Source organism: Engystomops pustulosus, chromosome 10 (genome assembly GCF_040894005.1).
Source record: "Engystomops pustulosus chromosome 10, aEngPut4.maternal, whole genome shotgun sequence".
Taxonomy (NCBI): domain Eukaryota; kingdom Metazoa; phylum Chordata; class Amphibia; order Anura; family Leptodactylidae; genus Engystomops; species Engystomops pustulosus.
This window is the reverse complement of record NC_092420.1, coordinates 28,709,936-28,733,223: the sequence shown is the minus strand read 5'-3', so window position 1 is coordinate 28,733,223 and position 23,288 is coordinate 28,709,936. Positions and strand designations below refer to the sequence as shown.

The following is a 23,288-nucleotide window of genomic DNA, read 5'->3' as shown; positions in this document are numbered from 1 at the left end:
TTGTGACGTACAAGCCCTGAAATAATCATAACGCCTTGCAAATCGCCAGACATTGCGATTTTTTTGCTCCTCACGCCTTCTCCATGCCAAGAGGGCATGAGAGAGATGCGGACAGCGGCGCCTACACCCACGCTATAACCTGTGATTTTTCGTAACTGAAAGTTTGCAGGTTACTAATCTTTTCCACACCTGTCTGATTGTAACCGATCTATTACAATGTGCGAATTGCATATAATAATAGATGATGTGGAAAATCCCCATATACTGGCATACTGTAGTATGGCAGTACATGGTTGGATCAATCAGACAACCTACGGTTAAAGTACCCTAGAAGTTAAATAATTATACATATTTGTTATTTAAACTATAAATATCATAAAATTTAGTTTTTTTGTCAAGGTGACACACCACCCGAGTTAATGCTTTCTGGGAAAAGGTATTCATATGAGCTATGTTCCATAAAGTGGCGGTGTGGGTGGTAGCCTTTGATTCAGGGCTACCACAAAGTTTAAAGGGAACCTGTCACCAGGGACCTCATTACCACTAAGACAGCTTGTAGAAGCCTGTTACAGCTGTATTGCACATTTGCCTTTCTGCCTTTTGTAAGCATTTGCGTTACAATATAATTGTGTGTTATAACTTGTGTGTTATAAGAATCCTCTGTGTAGTCCCAGGGGTTGGGCTTTGATTTGCATACATTTCAAAAAACAACATGTGACTTGTCTGTGCTGCTCTTTTATCAGCTCTCAGCCCCCGCCTTTGTGCTCCTGTACAGTGTTTTTTGAAATGCATCCAAACCAAAGCCAATCCTTGGCACAACACAGAGGATTCTGACAGGGTGCCAAGTAATTTAAATCACACAATTATATTGTATTGCAAATGCTTAGAGAAGACGGAAAGACACATTTGCACTGCAGGGAAATTATGTCCCTGGTGACAGGTTCCCTTTAATAATTCCTAGTAGAGTTAAATAGAAATGTCCCCTGGGCTTATACACGAGTCAATACGAGTAAAAAATAATAAAAAATGGACTTAAAAAATAATAAACTTATATACTCACCCTCCGGTGGCCCCGATGCGCAGCACTGCACCCCCGATGTCATTGCGGCTCCTCTTCTGGCTTCCCGGCTCCTCTTCTTGCTTCAGCGTGCTGGGCGCCGCCATTGTTCTCTCCTGGGCGGCACCTAATATGACGCGCCGCTGCTGATGCCATTCTAGGCGCCGCCCGGGAGAGAACAATGGCGGCGCCCAGCACGATGGTTAAAGAAGACAGAAGACGGGCGCAGAAGCAAGAAGAGGAGCCGGGAAGCCAGAAGAGGAGCCTCGATGACATCGGTGGAGCAGCGCTGCGCATCGGGGCCACCGGAGGGTGAGTATATAAGTTTTTTTTTATTCTGGGCTGTATACTACTGGGGGACGCTGTATACTACTGGGGGCAGGCTGGGTGGCTGTATACTACAGGGGGAAGGCTGGGTGGCTGTATACTACTGGGGGCAGGCTGGGTGGCTGTATACTACTGGGGGCAGGCTGGGTGGCTGTATACTACTGGGGGCAGGCTGTATACTACTGGGGGCAGCCTGGATGGCTGTATACTACTGGGGGCAGGCTGTATACTACTGGGGGCAGGCTGGGGTGGCTGTATACTACTGGGGGCACGCGGTATACTACTGGGGGCAGACTGTATACTACTGGGGGCAGACTGTATACTACTGGGGGCAGACTGTATATTACTGGGGGCAGGCTGGGGTGGCTGTATACTACTGGGGGCAGGCTGGGGTGGCTGTATACTACTGGGGGCAGGCTGGGGCAGAATGTATACTACTGGGGGCAGGCTGGGCTGGCTGTATACTATTGGGGGCAAGCTGGGCAGGCTGTATATTATAGGGGGCTGGCTATATACTGGGGGGCTCTGTGACCAATGCATTTCCCATCCTCGGCTTATACACGAGTCAATAGGTTTTCCCAATTTTTGGTGGTAAAATTAGGGGTCTCGGCTTGTACTCGGATCGGCTTATACTCGAGTATATACGGTAAATAGAGGGCCTCTACCCATGAATTCCTCATACATATGTAACGGCTCTCGGTACATGAACAAGTTCCCTTCCTGTTGAAATGAGAGCCGACAGAAGGGACCCCACCTCCTTTCGCAAGAAACTTGGTAAGCAGTACATTTCAATTTATTAGACAAAAATTAGACTGGTGGGGGCTCAAAACTTTCAAAGGGTCCAAGGCAGTCTCTTTAATCCCACCTCTAGGTTGCTTTGGAGGAGGCTGTAAACAAAAAACAAGTCTACTTTTTCCCATCATCATCAAGAATTATTATCAATCTGTAATTGTGCAGTTACTAAAGGCATCCTATATAATATTTGGGCAGAATCTGCCATTGTGTGGCTGCTCTTAGTTAATAGTCCTGTGGTTTCTAGGCAACGATTTGGTCTCTGGAATCTGGCGTCTAAAGCACGGATGATAGCAAATGAGATGAATTCTCAAGAAGACGAGTGTGAAAGCTGTAAATTGTCCTGTAAATGTCAATTTACACAAGCCTTTAGCAGCGTTAGTCAGAAAAGCTCCGGCAGGTCAGCGCAGTGCAGAGCATTTGTGGAGTCCATTAGGCCACAAATGTTATAGCGGCGCAGCATTGGCGTCTCTGAATGCGCTGATGGTATTGTTTATAACAGTAGCCCTCCATTCTACACCTCGCTTTTATTATATGATGCTGACATTTATCATTGCCTTCACAATATTTATTTAGATTCCCATAGATATTCCTGTCTATGCTCATAACCGTCAAAGTAATAAGAGTGGCGGTGATATATTACCCCTGACCTTGTGCCGAAACACACATAACTCAGACTCTGTACTGAGGATTATACTGCATCTTGCTGATGGTTTACCCTGGAGAATATTAAATATTTTCCCCCTTTCAGATTCTGAAGTTATAGATTATACCGTCAGCCATCATTACATGACTTCTGCTACCCATTTGGGTATATTTGACAGATTTATAAACAAAAGATAATGGGGCACATTTATTTACCTGTCCCATTGACGATGCCGATCTGGAATGTCCGACGAGGATTCGGAGCTCCCGCGATTCACTAAGATCGTGCGTCCAATTTCCTGCATGTGTCGCTTCCCCGCTCAGGTCCGCCGGAGTTCACCTTCTTCTTCATGGTGCATGTAAGTGTGTGTCTTGCGACACAAATTTGAAAGTTAAATTCCGCGGTTTGTCCGAATCAGTCGGGTTGTCCAATGGCCACCCCCCCATTTGTGACGCCACAATCCACTAACGTGCGACAAAAACCCCTGTGCGGTTCAGGGCAATTCAGAAATATTCGGGAAACCCGACAGAAATGCGTGCGACGGACCCTTAGTACATGTGCCCAAATATATAATCATCACCTGATATCATGCTATAAAATGGTGCTAATGTGTGCATTGATGTAAAATTCCTAAAAATAAAAGGACATGTTTTCCACGCAGAAGATTATTTTTGTTCTGCCTTCAGAGCTGTAATCCAAAAAGAAATATAGAGAATATAATACAGAGAGCAGATATAGAATATGGGGCCCAATGTCTGAAATCAGTAAGGTATAATATTATTTTAACAGGATCTATCTGTTCTCCTGACATGGCTTTTTTATTTAATACTTGAATCTCCCATACTATAAAACTTTTTATAACCCTGTTTTACCCCACCTGGGTCCAGGGTTCAATTTATTCATAGAATTACTGGGACACTGTTTGATAAGTGCTGTATTCACTGCACAATTCTAAGATCCCTGCAGTGTGAGAAGTTTTAGAAAGCCTGAAGTTATGTCTTGAGATTCTCAGTCACTATGAAGATATTTTAGTGGGATGGATCACTTATAGGAATTTATCGTTCAATATGTGTAAACATGGATAGTGCATGTTATTAGAGATGACCAAGCACTAAAATGCTCGAGTGCTCGTCAAACTTTTCCCGATGCTCGAGTGCTCGTATCGAATAACGAACCCCATTGAAATCAATGGGAGACTCAAGCATTTTTCAAGGGGACCAAGGCTCTGCAATAAAATGTGTCATTTTATTGAGAAATAAGGAAGTCAGTCCTGTTTGTTCGTTTTTTTATTCAATGGAATATTCGTGGAACTTCAAAAAGGAGAATGACCCGTGTTAAACATCTGCAATGTGTTCTGCACACATATTGTTCTTCACATACTATAGTGAAGAACACTGTTCTTTACTCGTGTCTTCTGACAAGTTAGCAGATGTACGGAAACATCTGCAATGTGTGTGGATTTTAGTTATTTTGCACAAATTATGACACATGGGTAAATCTGCCCCAATCCACATCAGTTGGTTAGCTCAAAATATTTAGCATGTCCTATAGTGGGGGGTAGATCAAGCCGTCTGGAGTAAAAAAAAAAAAAAGGCTTTAAAACCTTGCACAACTTTTATTAAGGGTTTTAGGTAATTTCTATACACTTTTGCTGACTTGTATGAAAAATTGGTGTGGCCTTGTGACAAAAAATTGAGTCATTGCATGATAAAATTATTAAACTAAACCAACTTATAGGAGGTGCAAAGATCTGGAGTAGCACAAGATACTGGTCTACTGTGTGACATATTAATACATATCCCCCATAGTGAAAGGGGAAAAGAGGAGAAAAAATTAAAGGGTTGTCCTAAGTGAAGAAGGATAGGGGATAACTAGCCAAGCTGTAATTTTCTCACTTTTGAGACGCTTTCTGAGAATGGGACCTTCACAGATCGGGTTAATGGGAATCCCATTCTCACTAATGGTTGTAGTAGCAAACCAAGCATGCACACTGTCGCTCCATTCACTGAGATTATAAGTGCTGGAGATTACTAGGCACGGCTTTCAGCTATCCCCGCCACTCCCATAGAATAGAATGGAGCAACAGGGTGCATGCTTGGCCTGCTGTTCCACCCATTAGTGAGAACAGGATCCGAATTCAGTGGATCCGTAGGGGCCCAGTTCTAATTATCAGGAGGAGTCACAGGAGTCAGAAACCCACGATCACCTTGTTATCTTCTACGCTGTGGATAGGAGTTGAATTCTAAACTTGTCCTAACCCCCTAAAATAAATTATTTTATGTTTTTCATTCTCTGTAATTTTTTTTCTTCTGTTAGTCTATCCAGGTCTGTGCACTTATAGGCACTGATATTCATGATATATAATGCATAGGTTTAAGCCCAATTTAAAAAATTGAGACTGTGTGAGCAGTTTCCTCCTTTTGATTCCAACAAAATTATATTACAGACATGACGCCAGGCTTCACTGCATGCTGCATTTCTAGATTATTTCATTGATTGTGAACTTTTGTTCTTTTCAGACTACCCAAATGGCATTCGACTCACATCGGCAATTCCAGGAGCGGATATTAAAGTACTCATAAACTTCAATGCACCAAATCCTCAAGATCGAAAGAAGTTTACAGATGACTTGAGAGAGTCCATTGCAGAGGTTCAAGAAATGGAAAAATACAGAATAGAGTGTAAGTACAAAGGTATATACAATATATACAATATAGATTTATGGGTGATAAGGATAACAGGTCTAAGACTAAATGACTAATGGGAGACCCTCCAGCTTAGTTGTGAAGGGAACCATTCAATCCAGGCACCGTGACTGTGCTAATATTCTTATATTTGTTATCCATGGCCTCCTTCCTTCTAAAATCAATGGTGAGCCCCTCCCCTCTCCATAGCTTTCCACAGAAGACGGCCCATAACACAGGGAAAGATAGGACATGTCTTTTTCCCATGTACCGAGCAGTACAGTGGCGCACATGTGCGGCACCGTATTGCTGCGTGTGGCCATTGCCAGTCTATGGGGGACGTAGGCTTGCGGCCGTACATACGTCCCCCAATGGTTGTGTGAGTACAGCCTAACAGAGGTCCCTAACCTTCAATCACAGCCACAATAGATAATAAAACTAGAAAGCTATATTAGAGATTCTGATTCTGTAAGGTAGTCAAGACCCACTATAATGATTCTTTAATGTCATGACATCCCTGGGGCTACCGATACACAATCAACTACTAGGACATTGTAAACATGAACCCAGGAGGCCACATATAGCTCCTGATTTTAGTATAAAGTCATATGATTTTTTTTTTAAACTAACAAAAATTACACCAGTTCTACATTTTTAAGCAGTAGTTTAATACAAAAAGCTAAAATTAGCTAAAATCTGCATAAGGATCTTCTCATAAAACATACTAGAGGTAAATCTACCCTTAAAACCAATTTTCCACACAAGTCGCCCACCGGATACATTAGGAGGCCGGTGCCAGAGGGTTTGGACCTTCCTCATACGCCGTTGTATAAGACTTCCCCACCCCTCAGTAGATTCAAAAGGAAGGCACCCACTTTGTGACAGGTTGTAACATCATATCACATTTTGGGATATACTGAGCCAAAAAGAAGGGTAATAAAGGGCACATTTGTACTTGCCTCCCAACACAGCTAATCAGATAGTGGGGGTACATGGCATCTGTGCCTGCCCCTAAGTAGAGTCAAAAGGAAGGCACCCATATCATAAATAACTTAATATTATACATTAGGGTTTCTCTTAAAGGAAATCGACCATTTGATTTGATGCATTATGAAGCAAACATACCTGTGTAATGAGTGGTTGTGCTGAAAAAACAATAATAAAATTATGATAAAGAGGATTCTGTGCTGGGGCGCATTCTCCTCTCACATATAGTATACACTGCTCCAGAGAATGATCTAATCAATGTGTTGTGCCTCACAGGCACAAGTAATGAATTGCTGCACTATCATACAACTGTTGTATATGTGTCATCCATCTCAGGTTGATTAGTCCTCTCTGGACAGTTCAGGAAGCTCCATGTAATGTGTTTATGAACAGAAGGCTGAATGCAATCCAGCTTTCTCGAGGTCCTGAATGTTATAATTGTTTTTTTCAGCAAAACCATTCAACTCAGGGATTAAACAAGATATGTTTCTGCATCAGGGTAGCTACAATATTCTCAAGGTGTGTTTGGTTAATAATGCAATCAAATGGTAGATTTCCTTTAATAGATGAAAGAAAGGAAACATGAAGCCAGGAGACTTCCTAGAAATATCTGGATGGTTGCACCTGATTATATGAAGCAGGTTACGTTAGATTACATTCTGCATTTTGACATTATGCTCCGATCTACTGCGGTGTGTCCTAGTGATGGGTTCCTGTCAGTGCAATTATGGATTAAACCACTTTTGGCTCTTCTGTATTGGATTTCTGTGAGTTGATAATGCAGCTCATTTTTCCCATATACTTGTTCTCTTTGCTTCAGCGGAGCTAGAGAAGCAGAAGGGAGTGGTGCGTCCTAGTATGTCTCAGTGCTCCAGCTTGAAGAAAGAGTCTGGTAACGGCACATTGAACAGGACGTGTCTAGATGACAGCTACGCCACGGGCGAAGGACTAAAACGCAGCGCTCTCAGCAGCTCCCTACGAGATCTGTCAGAAGCAGGTAAGATCCATTCACGTATCCCTGGTTATGAGCTTAATATACACAAATATGTATATTCACCATAAATATACCATAATTTGTGCTGTATCCAGCCGTAACCCTTATTTGAATATTTATTTGGTTTATTTGGTGTTTTCCTTTTCCTTTTTTTTCTTTTTTTTGCTTACTTGTTTTGAAAATGAACTAATATAGATTACTATGTATACTTGAAGTGAAGACAGTGGAAAGCGTAAGTGGATTTGTAGATTTAGACGCAGACAGACCCAGGTTCATGTAATGGTCGCTTCATGTGTATCCTGTGCTTCTGTGTACCCGTGCATTACATTAGATGAATGAAATGGAGTGAAGCCCGTCTAAATTTGACTTTTGCCTTACAATGCTGCCCTAGATATTGGCCTGTTTTTTCTATGTCTTTACCGCAGCAGACTGACATTGAGCTACTAAATCAAGGTCTGTTAATATAAGACTGACGAAAATCAGACCATTATCCCTTCTCAGCATTAGTCAACTTCTTAGAGAACTGTGACCAGCATAGCCCCATAATATGCAGCTACTTTATGGTACACATTAAGCCACGCAGGAACATTATCCATCATAAGAACAGTGGATAAGCGGAACATTGCACTACAATTATGAAAACTTCCAAATTATTCTGTGTTATTGGTGTGATTTAAAGTACAATAGCCTGGAGTAGCCCTGTTTGGAATGACTACTTAGATACTTGGATGATAAGCCATGCGGCTTGTCTTGACCTTGTGTGGTGGAAGGTACTTTCCACCTAATACTCAAGCAATTTAGTCTCTTTGATGCAGCTGCTAATGTGTACAACCCAAAAGTGATGGATATTTTAGCCAATATTTCCAATAGCAGCAGGGATACCCATCAATCTTCAAAGCCGTGATTTCTACAACCATATTAATTTTGCATTGTATTGTTCAGTTTTTCTTTCCATTGTCATACAGTATGTACCCATCCATAATCTCCATCCAAAATTATGACCAACCTCACCAATAACCAACATCTATTCCTTTGTATCCATTCCATCAACCCCCCCCCCCCCCCCCATGCCATGATGACTTTTCTTCCCAGGGATTCATAGCACTAGTTCATTCCACCATATTACTGTTTAATGTTCTCTATATTCCATGCATAATGCTGTTACATCTAATATCACGTCTGTCTTATCACAAATGATTTCTCATGGTTTTGTATAATTAACACCTTATTTTATAGTGTTATTCAGACTAACTGTGATCAAGAGGGAGTGTCTAACCCCCTAATAGTAAAATATTTTCCAAAAAGTGATACATGAAGTTTGGTTGAGTTGTAATATACCATATAATTACATATCCTGTGCTTGAGTGCCATGTTTTGGAACACCTTTCTACCACAATTTGCCAGATCCCTTTACAGTTTGAATATTGGTATAATATCCAATAGTTTCCTCCTTCTAATCCTCATTGTTTTATCTCATTAACATGGTTATTATGTTATTACTACTTATCATCCATCCTCTCCACATAGCTTTAACAATATAATCACTGACAAATTTGCCATACGAGCCCCCCTTAAAAATAGCTTAATGGATTAGACATATAGGGGGTTATTTATCATACGCCGGTGCTCGCTCTTGCACAGCTCGATACATCAAGAAGCTTCGGCCTCTTGATGTATCCGACGGGGTCCTGCACAGTGTTTATCCTGGCATAGAAATAAGCACAGCAATTTTCACCAATTCGCTAGCTGCAGCGAGTGCGCAGGCGTGGGGACTCCCCATACTGTGAGAAACACAGCATGCAACGACCGAGGCCATTGGAGGCAAAGGGGGATGGATGCAAAGTATTGCATCCTTTCTCCGGCCTCTGCTGAGCTTATACATTGCTCAGCCGGCAGGTGGTCTTCAGTGATATGACCGTCCCACTTTCAGGGAAAATCTTATGTGAAAAGATACTCCAGAATTGTTATTTCATAGGAAATAAAAGTATTTTCTAAAGTACACAAATCAGGATGACAGATTGTATTACTTTATACTAGTTATACCCTTTACTAGCCCCTAACATCCCCAGGCTACAATCATATGAACACATGTATATTCTTTAACTTTCATTGAAATTGAAGACTTCAATTAATATAAAAGATTTATTCATTAATTTATATATTTATATTTTGCCTGGAGACCTACATACTCTAATGAAGTTGGGGTTAAAGGCTGCAAAAGTAGTGGGTCCCCTATGGCGGCAATTTATGGCAGAAATGGGTGGATATTAGTAAATCTGTCTGATATTACACAATTAGAAAGCAGTTTTGTGGGTAGTAACATTAATTTCTCATAGCCATTAGGGATTATTATATAACCATACAGTTATAGGTGCTTTTTATTGTTGGCTGTTCATGCATGTAAAGTAATCTGTTGGCCTGATTTTCTATTCCAACATGGCCAAAAATAACTATATGCACATAGAAAGTGTGTTATGACGCATGAAATAATATCTGCCAATGATTAACAAGAGGATGTGCTGTGTCCCTTACAACCTAATATTCTGCATTCTCACAGTTTGGATGGTGCAAAATACCCGGTGCCTGTTGTAGTCCAGCATACTGCCAGTCTCTAGTCTACTCCCCCTCTTAATACAAAATCCCAAAATATGACAACCAGTACATAGGATAAGCAACCAATCAGATGCCAGTTTTTTGTTTTTTTGGGGGGGGGGTTAAGCTTGTTAAAACTGAAAGAATTGATTTGATTTGCTGAAGAAGTTTTTGGGGCTTTTTCTCTATTTTTTTTAAGTCCAAAGACTATCAGATTGTTGTTGGTTTTAGAGCGTCTGTTGCATATGTTGTCAGAGGATTAATTTGATGATCTGCTGCTTCTTAGATGACACAGCAAATGTTACAGTATTTAAAGGGATCCTGTCACCAGCCCAGGTTGGTTTGGATACATTTCAAAAACAACATGTGACTTGTCTGTGCTGCTCACTCATCAGTTCTCAGTCCCACCTTTGTGCTCCTTTACAGCTTCTCCCTCTCCCACTGATGTCTGCTCACCACCTGTGAGCTCTGTGAAGGATCAGGAGGGAGGAGCTGTACAGGAGCACAATGGTGACAGCTGAGAGCTGAGGATTCTGAAGTTGTTTTTTGAAATGCTTCCAAACCAAAGCCCAACCCCTAGGACTAAGGTAAGCTATAACACACAATTATATTGTAATGCAAATACTTAGAGAAAACACAGATACATCTTTGCACTGCAGCTGTAATGGGCTTCTGTAACCTGTCTTTAGTGAAAATGAGGTCCCTGGTTCCCTTTAATATATGTTGTATTGGTTATTTGCATTCCGGCTATAGCGTCTGGACAGTTTTGTTGTATTCATGTATTCCTAGGAAGGCTAGGTTGGTCCCTCTGGCACTTGCCTTTACTTGTGGGACATGTGGTGTTGCTAAAGGTGGTCTATACTTTGCCCACCTTGCCTTTTGGAATATTGATCATGTATAACATATATTTTTAAGTATTTTTAAATGTATCGTTGTATGTAAATCCCTGTTTATAATAAACATTGTTACTTTTCCATAAAATTTATAGCCCATTTTACACACACTTCTTTCTTGGTTGCCTATATGTCGTTTTCAGTGTGTTGACTTATGTGATAATGGTTTGTGCAATTTTGCCTCACATTTTGTACATAGATGAGACCAGTTACATGTCCGGCACCATGCAAGCTTACATGTGCTGACCTTGGCTATACTACTGTACTACACACAGAAAACAATCACCGCACCTCACAAAACATTCACACTGTAAGTTTTTATCACATGGCCACATTTCATCATGCCAAAAATTGTAGACATAAGGATAATACTTTGATACATAAATGACTGGTTATTGGTGAGATGTCTGGAGATTATTGCAGACCTGTCAGTTCTGCTTTTGCCATTTATATCTATGTACTTTTTATTGAGACGTGCATGTGTTCTGTTTTATAAGAAGCAGAAATTGGATATATTTACTACACTTTTTGTCATGTTGAATCGCATTTCTGGTGTATACCACTAATTTTGTCTTTTTAAAGGGAACATGTCAGCAGTTTTGACCATATAAAGCGGAAGACATTGCTACACTATGTACCTGCCAAGATCATTGTAACCATATATTTCTGTGTGCTTATGTAGCAGTGAGACTGTGACAAATGCATTCCATGATTGTAGCTGGACTTGGAGTGCTCTGGTGCACTAGTGTGTTAAATCTCTTCATTCATTGTGCTGCTGCACAGGGGGAGAGGCCATGCAGCAGTACAGTGAATAGATCTCACACACCAGTGCATCAGAGCGCTCCCAGTCCAGCTACAGTCTCGCTGCTACTAACAGCACACACACATGTATGGTTACAAGGATCTCAAGGGCAGCTACCTAGTACTGTGGGACTTTCTAGTTTTATAGTCTATACAGCCTTTAGCCTTGTACAGTCAAATCTGCTGACAGATTCCCTTCTAAAGAAACCTGTCATCAAGAGGCTTTTTTCTGGCCACCATTATGTTCCCATAGAGAATAGTGTGCACATTGCCAAAGTGTTTTTATAATAAAACTGGCTTTTTCCTATTATAAGAAAAGTTAGATGAAAGCTTTCTCTCTGCAGAGCAGTGTCCCTTGTCCCATGGGAGTGGCCAGTAAGAAGTGGTTCTCCCTCCCCACACACTTGGGAAACCGCTTTGGCTATTTCAAATAGAAGGGATATGGGTGGTTTTTTTAAATTTTAAATAGTAACATAACAGAGCGGTTTCCTGAGGGTGGCGGGACCACTCCTCACTGGCCACTCCCATGGGACACTGCTCTGCAGAGAGAAAGGAAAACTTTCATCTAACTTTTCTTTTTATCGGAAAAAGCCAGTTTTATTATAAAAAAAACACTTTGCCAATGTGCACTCTATTCTCTATAGGGACATGGGGGAACCAGACAAAGGCCTCCTGATGACAGGTTCCCTTTCAAGATACGGTACATTCAGTACATTCACACATACACACTCACATGGACTTAGCAGTAAAGCTGATCCTACCCTTTTTTGCTATACTTGTCATCATACACTTGTTCAGCTGTTTCTCCCAACCCTTACTCCTCCTGTCAAGAACTCCTGGCTCAGCCAAGCCTGCTGTACATGTGTTGTTGGGGGGACCAAGGGACCATACAGATTAGGCATGCCTCATCTTTCTTCTCTCTGATGTCATCTTTTAAGAATAAGAAATAGGAAGGAAGGAAGGAAGGGCACCCCATGTGTTTTGAATAGAAATATAAAAATGCCCTTCATTAATTTCGGCACTGACCACAGATGGTGAATTGAAATATTTTGAACTTTTTTTTCTCTTCTGGGTGGAGACTTGAAAGCTGAAGTCAAGCTCTCCCCACCTCAGGATGTCCCCACCGCTGTGACGGACATCATGCACCAGAGCTCTTTGCCTACATGGCTTTAAACAACCTATTTACATTGCACTTTAAAGTAGATTTTGTGGGTGATGCCACCATGCTGGCCCAAAAAAGAAACATGGAAGGTGGAAACAAATTAAAAATGGTTTAAATAGGTCAATTTCTGCCGACAGCTTCAAATCTACATACGCCTTCATGTATCTCATCTTCTTTGATGCCAGTATGTGTAACAAAGGATACTGGACTTAGATGTAAGCTACAAAATATTCAAGTTTTGAGATTTACAAATTGTTTATGCTGTACTTGAGGATTTTTTGACTTATGTCCAATATATGTGCAGCTTTTTGACCAGGGGACTTGGACAGAGTCTTGTGTTACTGGAACAGTAATGAGATTTGTAATAGAAAGCAAATTATTTTTGCGTTAAGGTTTGTTCTGTACCATAGACCTTGACTGTTCCTCCTGATGTATCTCAGCATATTCAGAAAATATAGTGGTTTTTTTTGTGGATGTATTGACATAGTCTGATCATCTTTTCCCGTATTCAAATGCAATTTTTAGTAAGTTGCTTAACCCCAAATTAGATTTAGTGTATATGCACAAAAATTTAAAAGTTCCTAGGGGTAAGATAGAAGTCACGTTTTGAGAGTAAGGCGTTGTCCCCCGTAAATTGACGGTACCAAGGCGGAGCTTCCTATAACATCTCAACATCCCATCTTCCAATCACGTAGGTTGGTTTTTAACGAGTCCTGGCCCCTCAGTAAACCCCACCTTGTAAGTTTCAAATTGGCTGACTCCCTGATGGCGGGCCATGCCTCCTCTTGGAAGTCTCATTGACTAGCCGGCCCCCTTCATTAGCTGTCTAATGGCATGGACTTATAGAAAAGCAGCCAACGTGACCAGCAGATGTAGTCAATGTCAAAGGAAGTCCTCAAGTGGACAACCCTGTTATGGGAGTGTGGCATAGAAGAATTCTATAAAACAATTAAATAACCTGAGCTATTCCTTCTCTGGTTACACCTTGCACTAGCTTTGCACCATGTATCACTCTTTTTACATAGAGCCAATCATTAAATTTCATCATATTTCGTAAAACTAAACCAAAGAAGTTGTCTCATTGCTAAAAAAAAATATCAATGTTCCTCGCATCTACCACCAATAGTTGACCTTGCTGGGAGGAAGTTCATCAGCTGCTCATAATTCCTGCAGTGGCCACTACAGGGCAAATGAAGTATTACATGCAGACATTCTTATGTAGTGCATAGCATGACCTATGTCCACCACAGAACTGTTCTTTGCAAGCTGCTCTGGCTCAGATAAGGAGCCCCGAAAAGGGTAAACCGGTAGACCATTATTCATGGCTTTATCCTTCTAATAGGATTTCTTCAGGACATCCATTCTATATAAACCCATGCAGTACAAAAACAAGATCCGTCATTGGTCATAAATCTGTGCCGCCTCAATAGATTCTCTTTAAAATCTGAAAATATTTTATAGTATTGTCTTATTTCAATGTTACCAAAATATTATTTTCAATTTTTTTTGTTTAAATTCAATTTTAGCCACTTTTCAACAAATGGTAGAATTCCAAGCTGAACACCAACACATTCAATCTTACACATAAAGACACATCCATATGACCCTATTCCTCTCCTCCTACAGTATAAAGAGTGAAGCTTAGAACTACAAATAATGTATATGAGCAGAGATGTTTCATTTCCATTCATTGCATCACTAATCACCCAGTGTCATTTTGCAGCTTTTATGTTCTTGTTCAGAAACGGCAAAACCCGTCCAAGTAAGCTACTACGTGTTGGCATCTGTAGCTTAGCCGCCTTCCCCATAGCCCAGGCCCTGGACTGTGTTCATAGCTCCTATTCCGCTGATGTAGAGATATTAGATCACAACCAGACGTTTCATCCCATAGCCTAATAGTGTGTAACAACCATCTTCACACCACAGAGTTAATCTGCTGCAACCTGAGAATTTCCGAATTTCTATCTTGACTATAGTTATAATAACAGATACTTGTCCTAGGAGTGAATGACTCAAATTGTAGTGTGAGGGATGTGGCATTCTCTTCCCATGTATTTATGATAATGTTAATTATATCATTGGCTTTTCATGCCTTTTATTCAATTTGATTGTTACATAACATCATATTTACTAGACGGTCTTATGCCACAAGGCCTTAAAGGGCACCTGTAACCATAAAATTCAGTCTTAAAAGACATCTAGCACCGGGATAAAAGACTGTATGCAAATGAGCCTGAGGTACTCCAGGCTCCATTAACACCTATGGAGCCTGGAGCCCCTCAGGCTCATTGCATACAGTCCTTTATCCTGGTGGTAGATGCCCTTTAAAGCAAAACGTTATAGAACAACATCAGAAGAGGAGATTGATATGTAGTTTATGGATGAAGATTGATTGATTGAAATCCCTGCTCTCTCTATATATTTCTATATATATATAGTTTCTTTTTATATATAGTTCAGTGGGAGGTCTATCTAATGATTGACATCCTGCCACATGGAGAGAAGAGACTGCAATTACTGAGAAGTCTTTATCCATATACTACAAATTATACCGAATCTTTCCCATTGAACTGTAAAACAATCAGCTTGACTCACCTTGCTCTATTATGTGCTGCTGACAGTTCAGACTGGGTGTTTAATATGACAGGTTCCCTAAGAGGCTCTATAACCTTCCACTACTGGTATACAACTTCCAGTATACTGTCTCGGTTCTTCTCGAGAGCCGACATATAACGTGGCAAATCATTCTGGAAGATGGAAATCAGGAAGAGCTGGAGATCATGGTGGTGTCTACTGGATACACGGCTGGATACCTCATGGATCCCATGTGTTGTGGCATTAACCCTCTAGAGAAGTAGCACACAAGGCCATGTTCCTCAGACAGTGCTAGCAGAGCATCTGTGTCAGGGTTTGATTGCTTAGTGAATAACATGAGTAGGTTGCCAGCTAGGGGTAGACTTGTGTTACCCAGATCTTGTGTCGATATCTAATCTATGGTATTGCATGTCCTGGGCAGGCAAGCGTGGGCGGCGCAGCAGTGCAGGATCGCTAGACAGCAATATGGAAGTAAGTAGGATGCCTAGCTGGATGTGATATGCATTTGAAACCTTTCCTTTCACTTGAACACTTTTTTTGTTCCTCTGTATTCTGCTTGCCTCAGATATTGCATGCCTGGAATTCTCACTTTGTATATTCCAAGCCAAACAGACCAACAATTAAGAGGACGCTCCTGGCTCCTCGTATTCCCACTAGCTACTAGAAGCATGACTCCACCACCACCACACGACTGTCTGCTTCCTCCTCACGGTGGCCCTAGACCACTAACTGGCTGCTTCTTACACTCTTTCCTTACTATCTTATACTTCTAATGAAGCTCTTGACTGTCTTTTGCCTATCTGTTAGTTTGATGAATATTTATGACATGTTTATTATCAGGGAAGCAGAGATCGCACGCAGGTAGACAGAAAACAAAGTCAATATGAGAATTACTTCAATGTGGATTTCATGAGATTTCATTCATCTTGAAACCATTAATTTACACTGATCATGTGCACAGCCACCTATCTCTGTGTTTTCACCTCCAATAATTTGTGTCCCATGACCGCCTAATGCCCGTCCCTTTAAGCCCAAGCCTAGACCTAGTACATATATAGGATTAGCTCACCTCTATAGCTAGTCTAGTGATCCTGTAGATTAGCTGCAGTTTTATGGATTCAGATCTCTACAAGAGCCAATAACAAAGACAGTGACAACCAAGTGACAATAGCGGGGTTTGTGTTAGATTAGGCACGTAGCTTGTTGTAGTAGTGAGTGTTTTTCTTCATGATACTAACAGGCCGCTGCAAATTGTGTAATTGTTATTTTTTATGCTTCCTTTTCAGGGGTCCATCATTAGCAGTCCTCACATGCGCAGACGGGCCACCTCGACTCGGGAATGTGCCTCTCGTCAAAGCTTACCTAACTCTTCCTCCCTCCTAGGCTCTTTATTTGGTAGCAAGAGGGGGAAGCCATCTTCCCAAGGCCATCTTGTAGCCGGACAAGTTCAGCAGCAGCATCCTACACTGATTTCACATCAACAACATCCGACCAGTCATCACTCGGCACAAGCTGAGGGGCAGACACAGGCACAAGTACACGCACAACACTCACAGTACTGCCACATGCCACAAAACCCACCTCCATACCACCATCATCATCACTACCACCCTCCTCAGCACATCCAACCGCATCAGTACCACCCACATGGACAACATTCTTCCCACGCATCCTACATTCAGCACCCTCACACACAGCACTCCCACTCTAGCCACCAACCATTGCCTCACTCTGGACATTCGGCACATTCCCAGCATGCACAGCACCATCACTCTCAGCAGGTCCCTTCCGCATCCACAAGCACCAAACCTAAACACAGCGGAATTAGCACAATAGTTTAGATGCATCAAATTAACAGAACTTCCATCAGGGGATTTAGAAGAAATAAGAATGATCTCCTTAACTTGTGAGGGTATTCAATGCTGTCGCACTTCAGAGGAGAATTATTTATTAGTAGCGAATCAATGGAAGGACGGCCTAGTAGCTGCATAAAAAACAAAAAAAAACCTCTCGGCGCTGGCCTGGTTCATATTAATACTTAGCTAATACTCTAGTTATACTGCGTGTACACAGATACATTTAGCATCCTATTAATCTATTGTGTGTGTGTACACAATTAGTACCTTAAATTATTGAACTAAAAAAAAAACGGCTATTTAAATTTCTTTTTTGGATTCTAGCAATATTGACACACAAGCATTTTCACGCCATCCAGTTTGTAGGAAGAGTAAATACACGAAGGGGTTACAGTATTTTCCTAATAAACCAAGCAATCCGTCATTTCAATGTGCCAATGATCATCACCGTTTCTGTACTTGTCCTAGCTACGCCTCACTTGTACAAAGGATAAATTATTCTTATTGAAAAAAAAGTTTAAAAAAAAAAAAGAAAATAACAAACTAAAAGTAAAAAAAAAAAAAAACCTATTACAGATCAGTATTATGCTGTCTTCTTCCAGGTAATCGAGCTAGCGGAGGAACCCCTGCAGTTCATAGAGTAACTGACCATTGACCATACCAATTCTCGGACACTTTAACGGCTGTAAGAACTGTGAATTTTCATTACCTACCTTTTTATATACATATATATAAATATATATATATACATACGATTTGTAAACACATAAAACTAGATGTGTGTCTCTTGTTCTCGCATCGTACAGCGTTCACGGATCCTCTCTCCATTGTCTGCAGTGTCTTGCTGTCACCGTTCATTTTGATTTCAAAACCAGGAGTGAAAAACATTTGGAACCTTTTTATAGCAGAGAATGTATTTTCAGACTTTTTTAGCAGTGTTTTTCATTTGTTTTTGTTTTTTTTTCTAAGTTGTCTTATTTTTACAATTGGCAAGTGCTACTGAATGGAGATTTCAGTATAATGGTTAATCCCACCAACCCAAAAAATCTTGTTTCCTGAGTATATCCGCTCTTCTTTCTGTCAACCATCATGTCTAAGATTTACCTTGAAGCTTGACGCGATCTTCTTTCACATTTTGTGTATTTTAAACACATTTTCTGGGACATAACCAGTCCAAATGAATACTTTTCACTGTGATGACAGGAGCAACTGAATCAGTGGATTTCTGTTCTGTACCTTGCCCATTTCATATACCTTATTGATACCAGCAGAAACACTTTGCTTGACTCTTCATAGGCCAATCATAGACCTTTCAGTGGAACTAGCTACACATGTCTGACATTAAATAAGTAACTCCTAGAACAGCTTGCAACTCACTTCTGTTCCTGTGAGAAACAGAGACTGTGCCTTGTAGACTATATAATGGCATTGTGAGAGGCAGAGACTGTTACTTTTCTTTGTATGTTGTATAGAAAACCAGAGTTGTCTATACAGCTGTCAAGTTAAACATTCTGTCAAAAGTAGAGGCAGCTTTTTATAGATAATAGGAAGCTGAACTTTTTGATATGAAGTTTCATGAGAAAAGATTCTGCAAGGCTCTTGCTCATTTTGGTCTTAGGAGCCTATTGGATGGCTCTAGAAGTACATTATATATAGGCGGTTTGGGCGGTAGCCCGGGGCCCAAGCCTTCTAGAGGGCCTATGGTGACTCAAACCACCCACCAAATTTTATACTCTGAAGGAACTTCACCCATGAAGTCATTGTACATGTGTTCCCATTGTACACATGTACACAAGAGCCATTTCAGAACCTTTGAAGGTCCTCCAAAGGACCTGAAACCGCAGATTGGAAAGAAAGGACAGATCCTCCATTCCCCAAGAAGCTTGATTCTAGGGGACTTGTAGAGGCTATAATATTCCGACGTAATTCGCCCCTGGGTGGCTCTACTCTGTAATCTACAACTTTCCCTTGCAGAAATGTACACATGTAGATTAGGACAGTCCATTTGACTCCTAAGAGAAAAAGTAAAGTTATACAGGCGGTCCCCTACTTAAGGACACCCGACTTACAGACAACCCATAGTTACAGACGGACCCCTCTGCCCACTGTGATCTCTGGTGAAGCTCTCTAAATGCTTTACCATAGTTCCAGACTGCAATGATCAGCTGTAAGGTGTCTGTAATGCAGCTTTATTGATAATTCTTGGTCCAATTACAGCAAAAAATTTTAAACTCCAATTGTCACTGGGGCAAAAGAAAAAAATTTGTCTAGAACTTCAATTATAAAATATACAGTTTCGACTTACATACAAATTCAACTTAAGAACAAACCTCCAGACCCTATCTTGTATGTAACCCGGGGACTGCCTGTACTCAGAAAACTACATATCAATCAGCTCCTACTAATCTATAACAGGTAGGTCATACCGTATGTTCAACATAATAGGTTCCCTTTAAGAATTAACCACAATGTTTGTTCATTCAACATTTCCCTACGCCAAAACTAATTTCCAAATTTGTAGGTTCCTATTCCAATTCATTATGGGAATGTTGTAATCCCTCAATTTAGATTAGATTCACAATAGATCCTGATTGACAAGAGGCTGAAGTCATAATCTGGTCTTTGAGGTCTTCCCTAAATTGTATTTCATGATCCATGGAAAAATAGGGCACCTAAAGGACATGGGGGCAGATTTACTTACCCGGCCTATTCGCGATCCAGCGGGGCGTTCTCTGCGGTGGATTCGGGTCCGGCCGGGATTCACTAAGGTAGTTCCTCCGCCGTCCACCAGGTGGCGCTGCTGCGCTGAAAAGCATCCGGATGCCCTGAAATTTACCGACCCGGACCAAGTGAAGGTAAGCGTGTCCCAAGCGACACATTTTCGGTTCTTAAATGTGGCGGGTTTTCCAAATACGTCGGGTTTTCGTTCGGCCACGCCCCCCCCCCCCCCGATTTCCGTCGCGCGCATGCCGGCACCGATGCGCCACAATCCAATTGCGTGCGCCAAAATCCCGGGGCAATTCAGAGGAAATCGACGCAAATCGGAAATATTCGGGTAACACGTCGGAAAAACGCGAATCGGGCCCTTAGTAAATGACCCCCATGGTCTTGTTTGCAGGGACTCATTCACCCTTTTCAGGAATTAGGTCTACAGGGAATAATTTGGTTCATAATAACATGATTTTGTTTCATTTCCAGTTATAGATTATTCTCACCTAAGTCATTGTAGTCTATTGTAACAAATTGACAAGAACAACATCAGGTTGCACTCTGCAGAGGTTTTGTCCCGTATTCTAAATTTGCCCGTGTTGTGTCCGTTCACAGGTCCCATTCACATGAAAGGCTCAGTTCTGTTCCTCACAGGATATAGAACTTACTGATAAGGCAAAAACACCGGTTTTGCATGTCATCTATAGTAAATATTCTGATGCTACATTCTAAATAGTGTATATTTGCAGAATATATCAGTATTATCGTTCATATTAGCTGAGGTAAGGTGATAACATATTACAATATGTAGCCTTCCCTTCTTACCTCTGTACTTTATAGTAGAAATCTGTAATTTATATGTTATTCCAGGAAAGAGAAAACATGACATATTGGTTGTATTGTTAATAATGATTCGTTGTCATCCTGTCCTACTCCCATTAATTTTAGTAAATTATTTATATTAGTACAAAATAATTATAGATGGCACAAAGCTAGTGTGGAGTTTTATCTAGACACTATTATTTCAGTATTTGTCCATAAGCACACTACTTGCCAATGGAAATACTAACATTATACATTATACCATAGTGTCTATTGCTAATAGAGCCTCTGGTCATGTTCATATATTGATTTTGGGATGTAGAAGAGATGATGTCATTTGGAAATCCAGAGTTGTAAACCCCACAAGTTGCTAACCACTGGCATTGGAAAGTGCAAAGCCTCCTTAATATATGGTTAAACAGAAACGTAAATCTGGTAGCTTTACAGTAGTGGTAAATCTAATAGTAAATCTGAGAGCACTTTATGACAGAGGGATAGAAGATGACCCCTTGGGCATATATGGTTATATGATTTGGATCAGGATTCAGTAAAAAACAAAAAAAAGGGACAATTTCTGTTTTTCTCTTGGCAACACTGATGCAAAGCACTGTGCAGAATATTGCCTTGTGAATAGCATCTAAAAGACTTATTAATTTCTTACAGTAAGAGTCCTTCTCCATCCACCACACACACAAAAAGAGACATATCAGGACTCCTACTGTCTTTCCTTCTTTGCAATCCCTAAATGGAATAGCAACCAACCTTTTACATGGCAACTATAAGAACCTAATAGGGTAACCCATATTATACTCATTCTAGTAAATTTTGTCTGGAGCTGCAGGTCATGTGACCCTCCGACTTCTGTGATATCCTGTGTCCTGCTGGCCTCAGTATTGAGTGTGCAGCTCTCTATCCACCAGAAGCCAGCAGGACATGGGACGTCGCAGGAAGTCTCGAGTCCTGCTGCCTGCGGGTCATGTGACCCACAACTCTTGGTGACTCATATGACAAACTTTACCAGGGTAATTATAATATGGATGACACTATTACTATTAATATGGATAAACCTATAAATTATCAAGGACAGTTACTATCCTTCTATTATATCCCACTATGCCACTGTCATTCAGGGCCCTAAAGGGTCTCTTTATCTTTAATTCCAGATCTAAAAAAGTGAAATGTTATCTAGTAACTTATCATTATAACCCTTGATTTAGGATATTAATAGAAAAAAAGCAAAGCATATAAAACATTGCAAGAATGTAATGAAGTTACTTACAAAATATATTTGTATAAAAAAGTAGATAATTATCATTGACCCAAGTGAAAATACAGAATTCCTGCAGCACATTTATACAGATCGGTGTAATGTCACAGTGTTTTTATAGTACGCCACCTTGCGGCATCACAGATCCAGTATGAAATGAGAACTCTTTCCTGGAATGACCACATAATGTATATGTATTTTTAAAGTTAAGAATGAAATGTACACTGTAAACAATAACAAGATAATTATATACTGTACATGTATTGTAGAATGACACTCCCCATGGTGCTGCATGTAGCGAAGACCTCTGGTTTCTTAATATAAAGCTGAACTTGGCAGCAGATATTTATACATAAATGTATATTGACTCTCTACTTGTTGACTTGCTGTGTCTCCTGCAGTTCCGCATGAATTTGTTATGTTTTCATTGTAAATTATCATTGCACTTCTTGCCTGAAAATAAAGAAGCGATCGCTTTGTATATATACACAAAAAAAAGGAACTAACTGCAAGGTGACCATTTGAGATGGCGGCTTTAGGACCAAGTGGGAGCTAGGTGACTGATTACTGTACATAGTGTGTATATTACAATTCCGTCTGCAGTCATACCAAGGTTGCATACAGTACCTATCTCTTACTAGAATCCTGACTATAACACTTGCATAGTAGAGGGTTAGTTCCTAAGAGTAGACTGTTAGAATCCCATTGGACGGACTCGGTTTCTGATGGGACACAAGTTGCATTTTGTAAGTAATGCGAAGACAGGAGTGCTTTCATTTTAATATGCATTCTGTTTGTAAGTAGTAACGAACCCTATCGATGTACAACTATAACTGTGATCATGTGGACTAACTCAATAAACCATAAAAGACGACAACGTTATTTTGTGGCTGCATTGTGATGTTTTTATGTGTTTCACATTGTCATCCCGTCACAAGGAAAAAAGTCTTGTATCGTGTTAGCCAGTGGAAGAAATTCCTGTTGCTTTTGATGGTTAAATAAAGTTACCTTCTTGAGATTGTGATACCTTTTAATGGCTAACTGAAAAATAAGATGTTACAAGCAAGCTTTCGGGACAGCTTAGGTCCATTCATCAGGCATGCC

The 23,288-nt window shown here is 40.7% G+C and overlaps 1 protein-coding gene across 18 annotated transcripts in view; it reads left to right on the top strand.

Annotated features, from left to right (window-relative positions):
* Window positions 1-23,066, top strand: part of IQSEC1 (IQ motif and Sec7 domain ArfGEF 1) — a 411,145-nt gene extending 388,079 nt beyond the window's left edge. For 11 of the 18 annotated variants that reach the window (XM_072128363.1, XM_072128368.1, XM_072128362.1 and 8 more), the window contains 5 exons: window positions 5,342-5,515; window positions 7,314-7,490; window positions 14,659-14,697; window positions 15,952-16,001; window positions 16,817-23,066. In XM_072128363.1, coding sequence (XP_071984464.1) covers window positions 5,342-5,515; window positions 7,314-7,490; window positions 14,659-14,697; window positions 15,952-16,001; window positions 16,817-17,371 — 995 coding nt within the window. In that variant the 3' untranslated portion in view covers window positions 17,372-23,066. Of the gene's footprint in view, window positions 1-5,341; window positions 5,516-7,313; window positions 7,491-7,682; window positions 7,720-14,658; window positions 14,698-15,951; window positions 16,002-16,816 lie in introns of all 18 variants that reach the window. The other 7 variants (XM_072128365.1, XM_072128361.1, XM_072128366.1 and 4 more) reach the window with 5 other exon arrangements.
* The last annotated feature ends 222 nt before the right edge of the window (window positions 23,067-23,288 follow it).